Genomic DNA, 17,939 nt, shown 5'->3' with positions numbered 1-17,939 from the left:
ACATCCTCAAGAGGCACCCTTGGTGCTCCCGTCTCATCCAAAATCCTTTCGTGCTCACTCAGTACAGCTCGACCCTTGGAAGAAGACTCTCCCCTAGGTGGGTCCTGAACCCTCTGCAACTTTGAGGCTACCCGAGGCTCCCTTTGCGAAGGCATTAGCAAGTAAAAAGGAAATCCTACGATTTAAGTTCAAAACAAAAAAAATTTTAGAGGGTCATACTTAAGAAAAAAATTACTTCTTCATATTCACACCTACTTATTAAAAAAGATCAACATAAATTTAATTTTAAAACTCATTTACTAAACCAAGTAAAATTATTAGTTATTTGTTCATGTGAGCGCTTCATTTAAGTTGTTTAGGGTGAGTTTGATGCCCCTCTTTTGTCTTGTCCTTTTTAAAAGACAAAGGTAGGTCAAATTTTGGTATAATTTTTTTAGTTTATAAAAATCAACTTTTAGTTTTTTAGAAGTTAAAAAGTTAAAAATTGAAAATCTAAAGGCTTATTTTTTCACGAACAAATTATTTTTTTCTATTGTTGTCCTTAATTTTTTTCTAACACTATAACATGACTATGTCCTACATGCCTCCATATCTTTCATTCGCCCCCAACTATGTCGGTCGAAATTTTAACATACTATAATGATAATGCAGAAAATGAAAATGGATGATATGGATTGTTGGACCATTCTGCATTTATTATTTATACATATAAACTGAAAGTAGTGAGAAAAGGGAAGGAAAATATTAAGAATTCATATTTTCATGTTTAGTTTTTTTTAAAAAGTATATGTGTATATATATATATATATATATATATATATATATATTCTAAATTTATGAGTGAAATATTTTGAGTTTGAAATTTTTATATTCAGATTTTGATTTCATTTCATTTTTAATGAGAATTAGTTTTGTGTTGCAATGAAGCAAGATTAATGTTAGTGCCACCATCTCCATTCATGTGAATTGTTCAATACACAATTAAATTAAATTAGTAATGGGACTGACGTGCTAAAATGGTAATAACAAAATTTAATGAACATCACCAGTGATGCTTCTCCAGCAAGCATGAAACATAAAAGGAGAAAAAATCAATATAAGTCAATCAATTCTCTTACTTCTCCTTCTTGTGTATCAAACAATAGTATTCAGGAGTATAGATTTTAGGCTATTGATTTAAAATTTATATAAATTTGTAAGAACATTATTCTAATTTTTTTATTATATTTTATTCAAATTCATACAAATCTAAATCTAGGGTCTCAATTTCATACTCCAAATATACATAAAATAATCACATATATTCTTACCCAATATTTAGTATAAAGAATAGAATAAAATATAAAACTAGACAATTTTTCCAATATGCTTTGGCCCAAACTGAAATTTAAGCATATACAAAAATGACATCAAATTCTTCAAAATAAACATACCTGCTTGAAGGCTAGAAGGATTCCGGCGGTTGTTCAGCGGGGCGAAGGCGACGAGGACAGACCCGAAGCCTCAGCGGGGGCGATGAAGAGATGGCGAGTGGCGGGTAGCGACGGTGGGCTTCTGGTGGTTGTTCGGTGGGGCGAAGGAGACGGGGACAGACTCGGAGCCTCAGCGGTGGCGACGAAGAGATGGCGAGTGGTGGGTAGCAATGGCGGCGGCTGCGATTGTAACGACCTCAAATTCTCAATATATAATGTAACAAATTAAATGAAAAAGTCAACCCGAACCCGTGGATAACGGGGACACCTGTCAATCACAGCGGAAACCAAAGCAGCAGCAAGCATGAAATCTCGAACATCCAACCGTAAAACATAATACCAAAGTTTACTATATCATCAAAATTCTGTTACTATATACAACTTCCAAAAAGTCAAAATAACACTAGGACCATATAACAAAAATCTCCCGATCTTAGTTCAACGCTTACCCTTCTAGTAGGGAAGCTCAAATAACTCAATGGCGGCCTTGACCCCCCGGTCTATCTGGGTTTCCTAAAAATCATTTAATGTTTGGAGGTGAGACACTTCTCAGTAAAGGAAAATAAACTAAATATAACTGTGTGACAACATGCATATTTAATGTAATTATACATATATAGTATATTTCATATATATGTAGACATTTATCATCACATACTAAATAATCATATACTTTCATAATTGCTGATAAATCATATCGTATGTAAACATCTGTTATACTGATACTACTGAAAACATACCCAGGATGAATAACTAGCTAATGTCATGTATTACCCCCCATGACGGGTTGTGCAGCCTGAATGCGGGACCCGCCAATCGTTGGCCGACCACTGCCGAGTCAAAAATGTCTGTAAGTACGATGGGCCCGCCACACCCTGGTCCGGACTACTAGGTGAACGTCCACACTCTACTGAAAGTCACATCGACTATCCATCTTCCACCCCCTTGTGGGGTTGTTAGCACTAATATGATCATAAACATCTGATCTATAAGCTACAGTACCGAGCTCCTGAACTAAACTAAACTAACATCCAGGTTCTGATAACATATAGTACATGATTATATAGCATCTTTCATAATTACGGTCTCGTGCCGAACATATCATAATATCGTTCTGAAATTACATCAATTACCATGCATTTCAAAATCATCATAATATACTGTACTCTTTCATAATTTCACAAAACATATTTCATTCGTATCATCGTCGTATCATGATATTCTTACATGGAAAATAATATTCATGCCACACATTTTCTGTATAAAACCATATATTATATTATAAAAATCATAATTTTTGGTATCTCATACATATATATACATTGCATCACATTGGCAGTATTTTTCTCAAACATACATTTATTCCATAATATTCAAATATCGTAAATATTTTCAGGAAATCAAGTTATTTGTAAATAATAATAATTTGCATAAAAAGTAACTGTTTTAATTTATTCTCTTACCTGACTATTGAGAAAGCCCGTAAAATATCATAGTCTACCTTTCGTAGGATTTCCTGATCAATACCCTGAAACTGAAAACTCTCAGTATTAAACTTCAGTATTTCTATGTGTACATTATTTCTTATAACTACCATAAGATCAAATTTGACTTAAAAAGTCTTATCTCAACTTAGGGATGATTTCCAACTTACTTTCACCAATGATCCGCTCCAGCAGATTTGGAGAGAACTTCCCCAGGAGTGTCGTGGTGACTTCGGATTGTTGAACCAGTGTAAATCCGGCCTAAAATCAATGAAAGAGAGAGAGAAAGAGAGAGAGAGGAAGAGAGAGGGCCGAAGGGGTGGAGAGAGAGGAGTGAGTTAGCTTAATGGGGAAGTTAAAATCCAGATTTTTCATATTTATAGAACTGGATTCGTCGACGAGCCACGTCATTCGTCGACGAATCCTTCAATAATTTCGTCGACGAAATTTAGTCCTCGTTGACGAAATTCAGTCGGTTCAAACCTCTCTCGGTATCTCTTCGTCGACGATTCCCTTGTATTCATTGACGAATTTTCTAAAACCCTCGTCGACGAAGCCTTGATGTTTCCCCTCGATTATTCCTTCCAAAGTACAATGTCGTCGACGAAGTTGACTTCCTCCTTCTATTACTATTTCCATTTCTCTTCCTCTTTATTATTTAAATCTCATTATTATTTAGGTTGTCACAGCGATACCTGCTGAAGGCAGTCGGAGGAGGATAGTTGAGCGGGAAAGGAAAGGGAAAGGAGGGAAAGGAAGGAAGATTAGGGCAAAGTTAATAAAAAGACTAGTAGTGACGAATCAACAACCATCACTACTATAAGGGCAATAGTGACGAATTAATAAATTTGTCACTAATACTCTGTAACCAAAATTCTTTTTTTAAATATGTGAAGTATTAGTGACGGTCCTTAAATCCATTACTAATACAAGGGAAATAGTGACGAAAATCAAAATTTGTTACTAATACTCTGAAATAAAAAAAATTAAAATTATTTTAGAATACGGGAAGCATTAGTGATAGTTCTAAAATCCGTTACTAATACTGTTGCAATAGTAACGAATAAAAAACTTCGTCACTAATACTCTCAAGTATTAGTGACAGTTCTCAAATCTATCACAAATACTAGGCAATAGTGACAAATATTTTAAGTCCTTACTAATATTTTGAAACAAAAAATTCTTATTTATTTTTCAATACATGAAGTATTAGTGATGGTTTCTAGATCCGTCACTAATAACAGGCTAATAGTGACGAATCTGTATATTCATCACTAATACTATACAAATTGTCGCAAATATTTTCCCGAGATAATTTTTGTGCGAAAAACTATTTCCCGTAATTTTTTTTTGGCTTTTAGTGACGAAATTAGTAGTGACGGATTCAATTCTATTACTAATAGTTCTGTATTTGTCACTAATAGTTCCGTAATAGAGACGGATCTAAAATTTGTCACTAATATCCCACTTTAGTGACGCACTTTAGTGACGAAATTGAATCCGTCACTAATAATTTCATCACTAAAAATCAATTTTGTAATAATATATATAGGGAAGCAAAGTTTAATATTCTAATGTTTATTTAACATCAATAATTATTACTTTTTAAAAAATAATAATAAATCTTTCCCAAATTATCCACAACATTGTTCTAATAATTCTCATTTTCTGATTTTCTTTAACGCAGAAAATTTCTGTAGTAAAAGATTACCCCTCGCCGGCACCTCCCCTTTTAACTCCCAACTGCCGCGCGTGGCGCTCACATCCCCCAACCGAAAAACAAAAAACGAAAAAGAAAAATGCAACTGCCCCCGGCGCCCCGCATGCAAAACTCCCCCTCAACTGTCACAGCGGGCGTACCCCACCAAGTGAAAGTGACTAATTCTTCGAATATTTGCATTTTTATATATATAAAATTTTCCATCTTCCCAAACTAGTTTTTCCTTTTCTTTTCTATTTTAAATCTCCGTTCTAACTTTCGAGTTTCCCGAATTTTCCCTGGGAAAAGGAAAGTATGAGCTTTTTGTATGGAACCTTACAAAAATAAATAAAAAATAGGATGTTCGTGTATATATTGTTGATTTTTCTTTTGATTTTTATCTTTATTTATATTATTATAAAGGAGATTTTCCTATTTGATTTTCTCTTGTAAAAATGTAAAATTTATCCTTATAATTATCAATGATTATTTCAAAATATTCTTTTACTACCTCTAACTTTTTTCAAAATACCCTTATAATTATTTCAAATTTATTCCTATAACTATCTACCACCATCCCAAAATGTCTTTATGCTATTTAATTTTTTATAATTTTTTAAATATTTTAAAAAATAGAAAATCATAGATATGTGCATGCCCAACACTAATTATTAATCAAAGGAATAAACTAATTTTGATTTTTTTAAAAATATTTTTTGACATTGCCCTTTTAATGTGTTTTTTGTTAAATCTAAAAACAAAAAGTGAAAGATAACTATAATTTTTTATTATCCCAAAACATTTTTTGTTTTCTCTTTTTAAGGAAATATCTATCCAAGATATTTAAATATTTGTAGGATAATAATATTGTGCTGAATATAGAAATACGATACGAATCTTCGAGGATAAAAAAAATAGGTGTAGTATCCGGAAAAAAAAATAATAATAAAATTTAATTTAAAAATATATATATGTATATATAATAATAATAAAATAATAAAATAAAATTAATTAATGAAATTAAATAGTAAAATGAATAGTATGATAAGGAAAATATATATATATATATATATATTGAAGCATGTATATATATGTGTGTGTGTGTGTGTGTGTATATATATATATATATATATATATAAGTAAGTTATTATGATATGTATTTAACATAAAGGTTAAAGGTGTATATATATATATAAAGTGGGAAGCTTCTTCAAGAAGCTAAATTGGATATTTGTGGAAGTTCTCTCTCTCTCCTACGACTCTCTCTCTTCGATTCCGGGCTAGTTTTACGCCGGATCAACAAACCGAAACCACCACGACGCTCCTGGCGAAGTTCTCTACAAGTCTGCCGGAACGGATTGTCAGGAAAACGAAGTTGGATTTCATCCCAAATCCAAGATAAGGTTTTATATTCAATATTTGGATTTTTGACAGTTGAAGAAAGTAATATACGCGTAAAAATATTGAATTTTAATACTGAAAATTTTCAGTTCCAGGGTATTGATTGGGAACGTTGTGAATCATCCCTAAGTTGAGGTAAGATTTTTTAAGTCGAATTTGACTTAGTGGTAGTTATAGAAAATATTGTACGTACGAAAATACTAAACTTTAATTCTGCGAGTTTTCATTTTCAGGGTATTGAGTTGATAACCTTGTGGGTACGGGAAAGATTTTCTTAGGGGCTTTTCAGGAATCAGGTAAGGGGATAAACTAAGCTAGTTTTGTTTTGAGAAAATGTATGTATATATATGTAGCATCTGGTTTCAGGAAAAATAAATATATTTATATATATGATTTATATTTGGAAAATACTGTTTAAATGATGATATGTTGAATACGTAGAAAATTTGTTTAGTGTGGCATGAGTATAAAAATATTGTGAAATACTGTTTCTTTTGGAATGGGGACGATATGGATTTCTATGATAGAAAATCGGCGTACGGGTCGAGATATTTTTATATGTATATGTGATTTGCTGGCGTATGGGCCGTGCTATGTGGATGAGATTTGCCGGCGTATGGGCCGTGCTATGTGATTTGCCAGCGTACGGGCTGTGCTATGTGATTTGCCGGCGTACGGGCCGATGATTTTTATGATACACATATATATGTGAAATGATATGATTGATGTGAAAATAAATGATATAAGATATTTATGTATCACGGTTTTAGTATATGTATATAATATCAGAACCTGATTGGCTTGGTCTAGGCTAGCACTTGCACGGTACCGTTGCTATGTGTCCATGGTCCTCGTGATCATGATATCTGTGTTAATGCCGCTGTACGGAGTGGTGTGAGATTGGATGGTCGATGTGGTTATTTTCAAGAAGTGTGCTGTTATCGCCCCTGGTGTACGGACTAGTCTGGGTAGACCCATCGGACCTACAGACTACTGTTTGACTTGGCAGTAGTCGGCCAACCATTGTCAGGTCCCGCCTTCGGGCCACACAACCCAGTCATGTGGGGGTAATACATGACAACAGTCAGCTAACCTACCAAGATTGTTTTATGTTATTATTAGTGTATGAGATGAGATATGTTTATGAAAATGCAGTATATTCTGCTATGTGTTGATATGCATATGTTTTCCCATATTTGATAAACAGTATTGAATATGTTATGTATGGTATATGTAGAACACAGAATACTCATGTTGCCACACACTGGTACTAGTTTATTTCCCTTACTGAGAGGTGTCTCACCCCTAAATCTTATACATTTTTCAGGAGCCCCTGATAGGAGAGCGGAAAAAGCCCCGCTGATCTAGATCAGTTGTTTGCCCTCTTTGGAAGGGTAAGTTTTGGTAGGGACAATTAAGTTTTGTGGGGGATTGTCCCTAAATTTCATTTTTGAGATGTATATACTGTGAGATAGTAATTGTAGTGACTCTGGTATGTGTTATGCACATTATGATGAGATGTATATGATTTTATACTTTCTGCTGCGTAGGCTTCTGCTGTATGTTTTGTTATATCCCTGGTGCCCATGGGTCCAGGTGGATTGTGACCTGCTGAGCTGAGATGTATGATGTGATGATAATTTATTTATATTTAAAAAAAATGTATGTGAAAAAGGAGCAAGTCGTTACAATAGAACTTCACAAAAATAAATGAAAATTAGAACAATTGTTGTTACGATGAATTTAATTGCTATGATTTTTCATAATTTAAATTACTACTCCACACTTGGAAACAATAGAAATAATAATTAAAAATATAAATAAAAAATATAAATTTATCGAAAAAAATGGCATGGTCACCTCACACCGCGTGATATTATCATTAAGATCTCATCTATAAAACAAACTCGACAACTTCCTTAACTTAGACGAACTCTTTTATATTATTTTAGTAACCGCACAAAATTTCATATTTATACATTTCACACCTCCCCCACCCATGCGATATAATACTCAAATATTATTCATAAATAGAAATGAAATAATATCAGATTTTGTGGAAGTTAAAAATCAAGTCTTGCATTTTGTTAAGTGCAAATATATTTTATGAGTATTTTTTTAAAAAAGTAAAATTATTAATTAGAATAAAAGCACTATCTTTATCTTATCTCAAAAGAAATGATATGCTTGTAAAAATAAAAATTATAATTTGTGAATAAAATATAAAGAAAAGATTACATTTAAAGTATTCAAATGTAGAGTTTATGTGATTTAATATTCTTTCAACTTTTGAAAATATTTCAGATAATAAAAATATAAAAAATCATCAATAATTTTTTTTTGTTAAAAGTTAAAATAGGAATAATAGAAAAATCAAAAGTGATCTTTTAATATCATATCATAGCTTTTAATCTTTTATCACTCTCATATTTTTCATAAACCCACTTTCCCATTCATCATTTGAAGGAAAGATTTGATTCCGTATGTTTTTCCACCACATTTATGAGCTATTGAACCCCATTTAATTAATTAACTAATTTATATTTGCCTTCTTTCAATTTTCATTCTGCAAAAAAGCACAATAAAAACATTTTATATAATTATTTTATAAAATATAAAATATATAAAAACGCATTTTGGGGCGTCGTGTGTCCTTTGGAAGAGGAATGCTTGTCACCTACTCCTCTTTAAGTTCCCAATCTCTGTGAACACTTCTTGGGCACCAGAACAGAGGAAATACAGAGGCACGCAGCCCACAAGTTTCGATCTGGCTTGCTCTGTTGCTATACTGTTGAGTACTTCTCTTCTCTGCTCTGCTCTGCTCATGGACACGCACAAATGCAAGCTCTGTTCCAGGCGTTTCGCCAGCGGCAGGGCTCTCGGCGGCCACATGAGGTCTCACATGGCCACCCTCCCGATTCCTCCCAAGCCCCCCCAATTCGGCGACCGTACTGACTCAGTTTCTTCTTCATCTTCTTCGGAGGAGGAAGATGAGAGAAAAAGCGAAGAAGCAGAGGAGAAGATCAGAGAAGGAGAGGAGAAAGCTTTGGGTTATGGGCTGAGGGAGAACCCCAAGCGGAGTTTCAGGTTCGCAGATCCCGAGTTCTCTTTTGCGGCGGATACTGGGTCAGTGGTTCAGGACAGAGAGAGCGAGGCCGAATCGCCGAGGAACCCGGCTCGGCAGCGATCGAAGAGGAAGCGGAGGACGGCTGAGTCAACCCCGGAGTTGGAACCGGTGAGCTCGGTGTCGGATACATCTCCGGAAGAGGGTGTGGCTCTGTGCCTGATGATGCTGTCGAGAGATAAATGGAGGGGAGAGGAGGTGGAAGAGAGCGACTCGGGCGAGTCGAAGCTGAGGCGGACTCGGGGGAAGTTCAGGTGCGAAACGTGCAATAAGACGTTTGGATCGTACAAGGCGCTGGGTGGGCACAAAGCGAGTCACCGGAAGACGAAAGGGTGCGCCGGAGATGAAACAGAGACGGCTAATGTGGTTTCTGGTGATCTGAAAATCCATGAATGCCCATTTTGCTATAAGGTATTCGGGTCAGGGCAAGCACTGGGAGGGCACAAGAGATCACACATCTTGGCTTCGTCTACTGCTTCAAATTGTTCTAAATTAGGAGTCAATTTGATAGATCTCAACGTGCCAGCTCCGGTGGAAGATGACCAGTTCGAGAGCTCTGCAGTCTCTGATGCAGAGTTCATCAAATCTCATTGATGGTCAACTGAAACGTTCATAGCCGCCATTGGCAGAGTTGGTAAGTTCCAAAAAAACAAAAACGTATTTTCGTGGCATATTGTTGGGATCTGAGACTGCGTTTATTTTCGTTTTGGGCATTTGGGTCAAATGGGTATTCTTTAGTTTTACAGGTATCTTCTTCTATGTCATGGATCAGGTACCAATGCTCTGTAGTTCTGAACTGTTTTTCTAAAAGCTTCTTGCTGATTTTTCTTTTTGGATATTACCTTCACAAGTTCAAGTGCTGTTTCTTGCTGTGAACATTGATTTGATGAACTGTGTTACTGACTAATAATGCGTTCTGAATTCACTCCATGTGCAAAGTTGCAAACTCATTTTTTAGTGATAAAATAGTAGTGGGGTTTGCTTGTGGAAGAGGAACTCTGAAAGTACCCAGGTGTTCGATTCTGTTAACATGCTCTGTTTCTGTTTCCAGCTGTTTTTGCGAACTGTTCTTTAGTCTCCATTCTCTTCTATAATTTTAAAAATCACTAAAAAGTATCAAAATTATATCCTTTTCCCCTCATCATTGCCTTTGTCTAGTTGGGCTCTGGACTCTCTCTCTCTCTCTCTCAGCATGAAGTGGGCAAGGTTGCTGTTTATTTACTTTTATGAGATTGATAGAAGATGATCCATGAAGATCCAAATCCCTTCATCTTATGAATTTAAAATTCAAACAAAAGATTGCTGTTTATTTACTTCTATGAGATTGATAGAAGATGATCCATGAAGATCCAAATCCCTTCATTTTTGAATTTAAAAATCAAACAAAAGATTTATTGCCGTGAAGTGAACCAAGGATCTAAATTATACAAATCTTTTTTTTTTAAAGAATAGTTAAGTTTGTTAAAAAAAAATTTTGGTTCCTTATAAATTACTCCACATGTTACTATTTCATCCCAGAGTTTCATATTTTAATTATTTCAAGTCCAACCTCATCAAATATAAAAATTTGAGGGTAAAATTTTATTAATTTGGGAAAAAAATATGTGATCAAATAAAATAATGCCGTGTAAGTTTTGATACAAATGCTATCTATGCGACCTTATTGTATTAGATTTGAAATTGAGAGCGTAACTTTTGGTGTGCTTTACTCTCTTTTTAGGGTTAAAATCTATTAAATTTACAAATGAATGCATGAAATAAAATAAATGTTTGTGCACTTATTGATTATATATATATATATATATATAGAAAAGTGTAGATTATAGTGGCTAATTATCAAAAAGTTTAATTTAATTTTTTTTTCTTTGTTTGAACATTGTTGTTGCTTGCTAGGAAATGATTTTGTGAAATTAAGATAGTGATTAGGACGTTCTTGGTTTGATTTTGAATTTCGAAGAGGTGGGTCGTGTGTCTTATATGGTAAGAGTCGTGCCATGCGCTGAAGCACACTGTATTTTCTAGTTGGTCCTTTCTTTTTTCTTTTTAACGTGGGTCAGTGTCATCACAAGCTCATTGCTTTAAGCATTTTTCAATATGGTAAAAATAGACCTGTGTTAAGGTAGGCCAAATAGTTTTTTGGGTAAAACCTAGACTTTGGCTCGATGACTCATTACCTAGCCTCCCTATGAGGAGGTTCAGGATTCATTCATTCAGGTGTTTAGAAGGGAGGAGGAGGGATTTGGATCTACCTTGTACCTTGTAAAAATAAATAAAGAAATAAATAAAAGGATAAAAGACATGACCTCCATTGATATTTGGTGAAAAAAAATACTAATCAAGTTTCAAAAATTCTATTGATCCCTTGAAGTTTCGAAAATGTCAGGTTTCTGGAATTCTTGAAACTTAAAAGGAAGATTTTTGAAATTTTTGAAATCTTTCTTGTCTTTTTACCAAATTTTAAAAGAAGCCAATATCTTAAAAAAAAAATAAAAAATTGAGAAACTTTTTCTATGTATGATAGTCCATGGTCCTAGCTTCTAAGCACCCAATTCTTGCTCTAGGCCGCAACCTAGGGTTCTTCCAATTTTTAGAGTTCATTTTTCTAGTTGTACATTTAAAATGATCTTGACTTCTTGTTCTATGATGAGAAGAAATATTTTTTTTGGTCAATAGGAAACATCTTATTTAATTCTTGAAAACCATTAGAAAAAAGAAAATGAAAGAAAATAAAATTTATTCTTTCAAATTTAATTGTAATAGAAAGTAAGAAAAAAGTATAAATTATATGTTATTGATTAATAAAAAACTTGGATTTTTGATTTTAAAATTTTTGATAGTATTTGAAATGAAGAAAATACAATGAAAATAGATTTTTTATTTTCTTTTTCTTCACTTTTCTCCCAAAAAAAAAATCTTTAAGAAAATATAAACCTATTTTGCGAGTTTAGAATTTGAATTTTGAATTTAAGTTTTTGTGAAGTATATTGTATTTTGCTAAAATTCAAATAAAAAAAAATATAAATTTAACCTTTAAAACATGTCCTTTCAAGCACAACCATGCCTTTACACCCATAATATTCAATTCAAAGTATTAACAAGTAACTTGTTCAAGACATTATTTAAAAAAATAATAATGAAATATTAATAAATTTTAGATAGTAGTGTAGCAACAACATGTGGCAAAAAAATCTTAAAAATGCTTAGCACATTTTACATTTTCATTTGATGGTTAAGTTATTTAGAAGTTTGATATATAATTTTAAGGGGTGTGTTTTAGTTTAATTGAGTTAATACATAAGGATATATACAACTTATTGACTAATTGATCACGCTTAAATTCATGTCTAGTTGTAAAATTAGCTATCTTTAAAGTTGGGGTGAACAAACGGTTGGTTAGGCCAAATTCGGTTAATTAACCGAATTAAACAAAATTTTTGGTTAATGAAAACTGTTAATCGACCCAATCGAATAGAGGGGCCTCACCGAACCGAACCCGACCGAATTACCTTTTTGGGTAATTCCATTAACCAAATTAATTAATAAAAACAGAATATAATTGTAGATTTTTTTTACCAATTCTAACTTAATTAAGCACCTCATCTATTAATTTTATTAATAAAAAGGATTAAACAAGTGTGTTTTTTCTTAAAGACTCTCCCACCCAAACAGGATATCATTGTTTTTATTCAATCTCTCATGAACAATATATGTTCATGCTAAATGGCTTGATATACATTTGCTAATTCACTGCCAAGCAACTTAAACTTTTAAATCAAGTGATAAAACAAGACATCAAATATTTAATTTTTACACATCCTGGATTAATTTCATGTTATCTGTGTCTTCTCTTATGATTTCTATTACAGGGTCTCTTTTTTCTATTTGTGTCCATGCACATGCTCAAGTTCCCATTTCAAATTTGAAATGGAAACATTGATAGTTATGTACTCCCTCCATCTATCATTCACATAAAAAATTACTGCTCTTTTTTTTTTTTTCAATTACAGAGAGAGAGAGAGAGAGAGAGAGAGAGAGAGAGAGAGAGAGAGAGAGTATAGCGATTGTGCAATGAAGATTTCAAGTGATAAAAAAGGAGCAGTAGCACTGCTAGCGGTCGTCTTAAACCTCTGTCTCCTACCCACATTGGTTCTTGGAGCATTTTTCAGGAAAACATGTAAGGAGATTATATTATGTCAGCTAATCTTACGAATTTTACCGATTTAAAATTTTATAAATGTTTATGTGTAAAATTACGGATTTTCTAGGGTTTTCGAGCCTAGGGTTCGATTAACCGACTTTATTACCAAAACCAACTGATTAAATTCAAATATGATATTTTTAGATTAAAGTACTCAACTTTCTGAACGTTTTCACCAATTGGAAATTTGGGATTTGAAACCATAGGGGTATTTTACAATGAACCAAAGGCGGTAGAGTTGATTATCTCTGTTTTTCCTGTATTTAGCTTTATATATATATTGTTAATAAAAATAACAACTTGGAGATACTCATACCCCAATTTTCCGTACAGTATTTGTTTTCCCAAATAGTATGTATTTACGAATTACCTGATGAAAAGTTGTATGGCAAGAGTACAGTTTTAATTGGTATAAATGAGCAGGTTATGTGTAATACTGATATGATATGATAGCTATATGCCGAGATATGATACGACGGCTATATATGTCGATATGTGAAATGACGGCTAGATGCCGAGTTTATGATATGTCGATTTTTACCTAGACAATATACAACAGATAGTTTTACCGAACTACAAACAGCTTATGTTTTATGTGGCTTCATGGAAATGAGGTATGATTTCAGTTTTATACAATGTAAATTGTCATATATGACTGTAGAACCCTGTTGATATGATGTTATACTATGAGCATAGTACCGTTGCTATATATATCTACATATATTGTAGGGGTGCAACCACACGTCTTCGGTAGAGTACATGTGGATATGGGAAGGTGACTGGTGGCCTGGGTAAAGTACTCCTCGATGCAGAAATTATGGGGCTCCATTCAATGCAGTAATTCTAGGTGACTCTGCCTTCGGGCATAGAGTAGGCACCATCGTACTACTTTATGTTTGACTTAACTATAGCCGGCCGACTATATGCTAGGTCCAACCTCCGGGCCGCACAACCCGTCATAGGGGAAACATGTTGTATGTTATATTTAGCGTGACGATGCTAATTCAACAGTACAGGTTGTATCTTCTAGGCATATATGGGCATATTTACTATAGAAATGGCTATATTGAGTCAGCAGTATGTATTTTTAGATTTACAATTCAGTATAGTTTTAAAATACTAGTTAAATGATTTGAAAGTTATCAGTAATATGTACACACGAAATCTCATGTTGACCATACACCGATGATAATATAATCTATTTTACTGACAGGTGTCTCACCCTATCATACAAATCTTGTTTTAGGTCCTTTGAGGGATCGAGTTTAGCGTACTACTGGTCTGGTTTTTGATTGTTGTTTGTTTTTTCAGAGCTGGTGAGTCATAGACAATAGCTATATTCATTTTGAGGATTGTGTGTTTTTTTGTTGTGTATATTTATACAGATTAGTATGGAACACTCGTTTCCCTTATTTGGACGGGTTGTATATGTATGGTGTGATACCTCATGGATGAAAGACTTAAAAGATTAGATGTTACTACCCATATCAATAAGGTGCACCTTTCTTTGCAGGAGTCTTCCCATAAGAACTCCATAGTTAAGCGTGCTTGGTTTGGAGCAATCGTAGGATGGGTAACCACCTAGGGAGTTTTCTCAGAAAGTGTGTGAGTGAGGACAAAGCACGTTGAAAAGGACACGTGTTGGTTTGTGGAGCCAGTCACTAGTCTGATAAGACCCACCCCCCTGTTGTCTTGTCCAGGTGGAGGAGAAGAGACGCAGTGCTCCCTGGAAGACCCAGGTTGGGACGTTACAAATGGTATCAGAGCCAACACCCAACCGAAAGTGTGATGAGATTCACATCGCCTGGGTTTGGAAATGTGGGTTCGCGACGAGGATGTTGCATTCTATAAGTGGGGGAGAATGTGATACCCCATAGATGAAAGACTTAAAAGATTAGATGTTACTACCTATATCAATAAGGTGCACCTTTCTTTTCAAGAGCCTTCCTATAAGAATTTCATAGTTAAGCGTGCTTGATTTGGAGCAATCTTGGGATGGGTGACCATCTGGGAAGTTTTCTCAGGAAGTGTGTGAATGAGGACAAAACACACTGAAAAGGACACGTGTTGGTTTGTGGGGCCAGTCACTAGTCTGATAAGACCCGCCCCCCTATTGTCTTGTCCAGGTGGAGGAGGAGAGACGCAGTGCTCCCTAGCAGACCCAGGTTAGGACATTACATATGGTATCAGAGAAATGTATGTTATGTATGTTTAGTAGCACTCCAGGCCACCCAGAGGGTCAGGGCGTTACAAGAGTGGTATCAGAGCATTAGGTTGTGAGGTTCTGTAGGCTCTAGGACGGATTAATACCAAAGTATAGGATCGAGTTAGGACGAGGATAGGAATTGGTAGATGAAGATACTGTTAGGAATTCTAAGTTGTTTTCCATAACTTGAAGGCAGAAATCCCTTGACGGACTTTTGTGATTTTCTGATTTAATCGCAAGTTTCAGAAAACCACAGTAAATCCATTGATGGTGATGTTTTTGAGCACTGGCTCCGGTTTCAATGTTTATTGATTTTCTAGTTTAATATTTGTATCTCGATTAGTGCGGACATTGCACGTGGTGCAGGAGTAGGTAATAAGTTTATGTTATAAGATAAGCAATAGTTATTTCTGGTTTTAGATCAATGTAGTTAGTTATAGTTATGAAGTATATTGGAATATGTGGTATGAGGTGGTCCGTTAATAATAGAATCTAAATAGAATTATCGGTTCATAAATTTCGAGGATGAAATTTTTATAAGAATGGGAGAATGTAACTCTCCAGAAAAATAATATATATGGAAGTGTAAAAAAAATTAAAATTAAAAATTAAATTAAATAATTATTATTAATTAAATTATATAATATAATATATTAATATATTAGTATAATATAATATATTATAATTACATAACAAATGTAACCTAAAGCTTCCCTTTGATTTGGAGATGCAGAGAAGTCTCTGCGCCAATTCTCACTCTCCTGCTCCATCTCTCTCCTCTGCCTTCCCTCTCTCTCTCTCTCCTTATTTTCTCGGCAAATATTCGGACAATTGGAAAATAGAAAATACCGCTGGATTTCATTCTACGCCACTGACTTTCTTACTGAAGTGAATTTTTCGTAGGAGCATTGTAGGTACCACTCCTAGGGTAAGGTAAACCCACTCTCTCTCCTCAATTTTTCTCAAATCTTTAGCCTAACTGACGATATGAAACCACCACGTGCTTTTAGGAGCATTTCTCTATAAGTCTAGCAGAGCAGATTTTTGAACTGGGTTTTCCAAGCACCACTCCAAGGCTAGGGCAAGATTTAGGAAATTAAGCAAATTGGTTATTTTTGGGAATTTAATTATTTATTTGGAGTTTATAAAACCTAGAAAATGTTAAAATAATATTTTATTTGGGGTTGATTTGATGAGCTAGGGTTATTGAATCAGGGTTCAGGTGAGCGCTGCAGACATCGTTTCGGGATCCCTACAGGCGTAGTTTCTGGAAACCAAGTAAGGGGAATAGATTAAGGCAGTAATTTTGTGAATTTACTGGATAAAAACGAAAAAAATAATATATGTAAGTATATGTTTATTATGCAAATTTTAGAAAAGCCAACCGTTTGAATTGTGATTTTGAGCCTAGGGCTGTGTTATTAGTTATTATTTGTGAAAATGAAATGATGAAAGTAATGGATTTTCTGGATAATTGTGGAGATAATTAAATGTGTATTTTCAGTAATGTGAATGATGAATATGGGTTGGCGTATTTTTTGTAAATGTATAAATATGTATATTATTCTAAATCGTATGACATGAGTAAAAAAAATATATTGCGATGAATTATGATATATATATATATATATATATACATTTATTTATTTATTTATGAGATGTTTGAAATACTGAAATGTGTTGAGAATATTTATTGTGTGTGATTGTTAAATCAGAGTTGAATGTGAATGTTAAATTGCAAGTTATGGTTTGAGAACTCCGATGGATTGTGCTTTCGTGTTATGCGCAGTACTGTTGCGCATGATTTCTGAAGAGTTAGTGCACCCACACGTCTCGTGTAGAGTGTGGAGACGGGATGGTCAATTGTGCTGTGTAGGGTAGAGTTCCTCTTGGAGTCCGGACTAGTGTGGGAAAGCCAATCTGACTTACAAACTGAAGATGTTGTTTTTTGATTTAACCTTGGTGGGCCGACCAAGGTTAAGTTCAACCTTCGAACCACACAACCCATAATGGGGGGAAGCATAACTATAATGACCCGAATAAAATGGTAGTTAAATAATAAAAGAAAAGGGATATGGGAATCGGTAATAGAAGGAGGTCGTTGACGACATTGAACTTTGAAAGGACTAACGAAAAAAGGGGGATCAGCAAGAATTCGTCAATGAATACAGGGGATTCATCGATGAGGGCTTAGGAGAATTCGTCGACGAACACAGGGACTCGTCGATGAGAAAATACCGAGGGGTTCTGAGGCAGCCTGAATTTCGTCGACGAAGAACGGGCTCATCGATGAAATCCTCAGTTTTATATATACGAAAATCCGGATAATTTAAGCTTCTTAAAGAAGCTAACACT

At 34.3% G+C, this 17,939-nt stretch overlaps 1 protein-coding gene across 1 annotated transcript; it reads left to right on the top strand.

Moving 5' to 3' along the window:
- Nucleotides 1-8,711: 8,711 nt before the first annotated feature.
- LOC131153010 (zinc finger protein ZAT1-like) lies at nucleotides 8,712-10,056 on the top strand. Its single transcript, XM_058105022.1, has one exon. It carries the CDS (start codon nucleotides 8,881-8,883, stop codon nucleotides 9,772-9,774), a length of 894 nt encoding a protein of 297 aa, XP_057961005.1. The 5' UTR covers nucleotides 8,712-8,880; the 3' UTR covers nucleotides 9,775-10,056.
- Nucleotides 10,057-17,939: the final 7,883 nt, after the last annotated feature.

This window comes from Malania oleifera, chromosome 4 (genome assembly GCF_029873635.1).
Source record: "Malania oleifera isolate guangnan ecotype guangnan chromosome 4, ASM2987363v1, whole genome shotgun sequence".
In the NCBI taxonomy this organism is placed as follows: Eukaryota; Viridiplantae; Streptophyta; class Magnoliopsida; order Santalales; family Ximeniaceae; genus Malania; species Malania oleifera.
The sequence above is the reverse complement of the archived record's forward strand: the minus strand, read 5'-3'. Positions and strand labels throughout refer to the sequence as shown.

Excerpts from the sequence above, each read along its gene's own strand:
- LOC131153010 (XM_058105022.1), top strand. The coding sequence starts at position 8,881 with ATGGACACGCACAAATGCAAGCTCTGTTCCAGGCGTTTCGCCAGCGGC.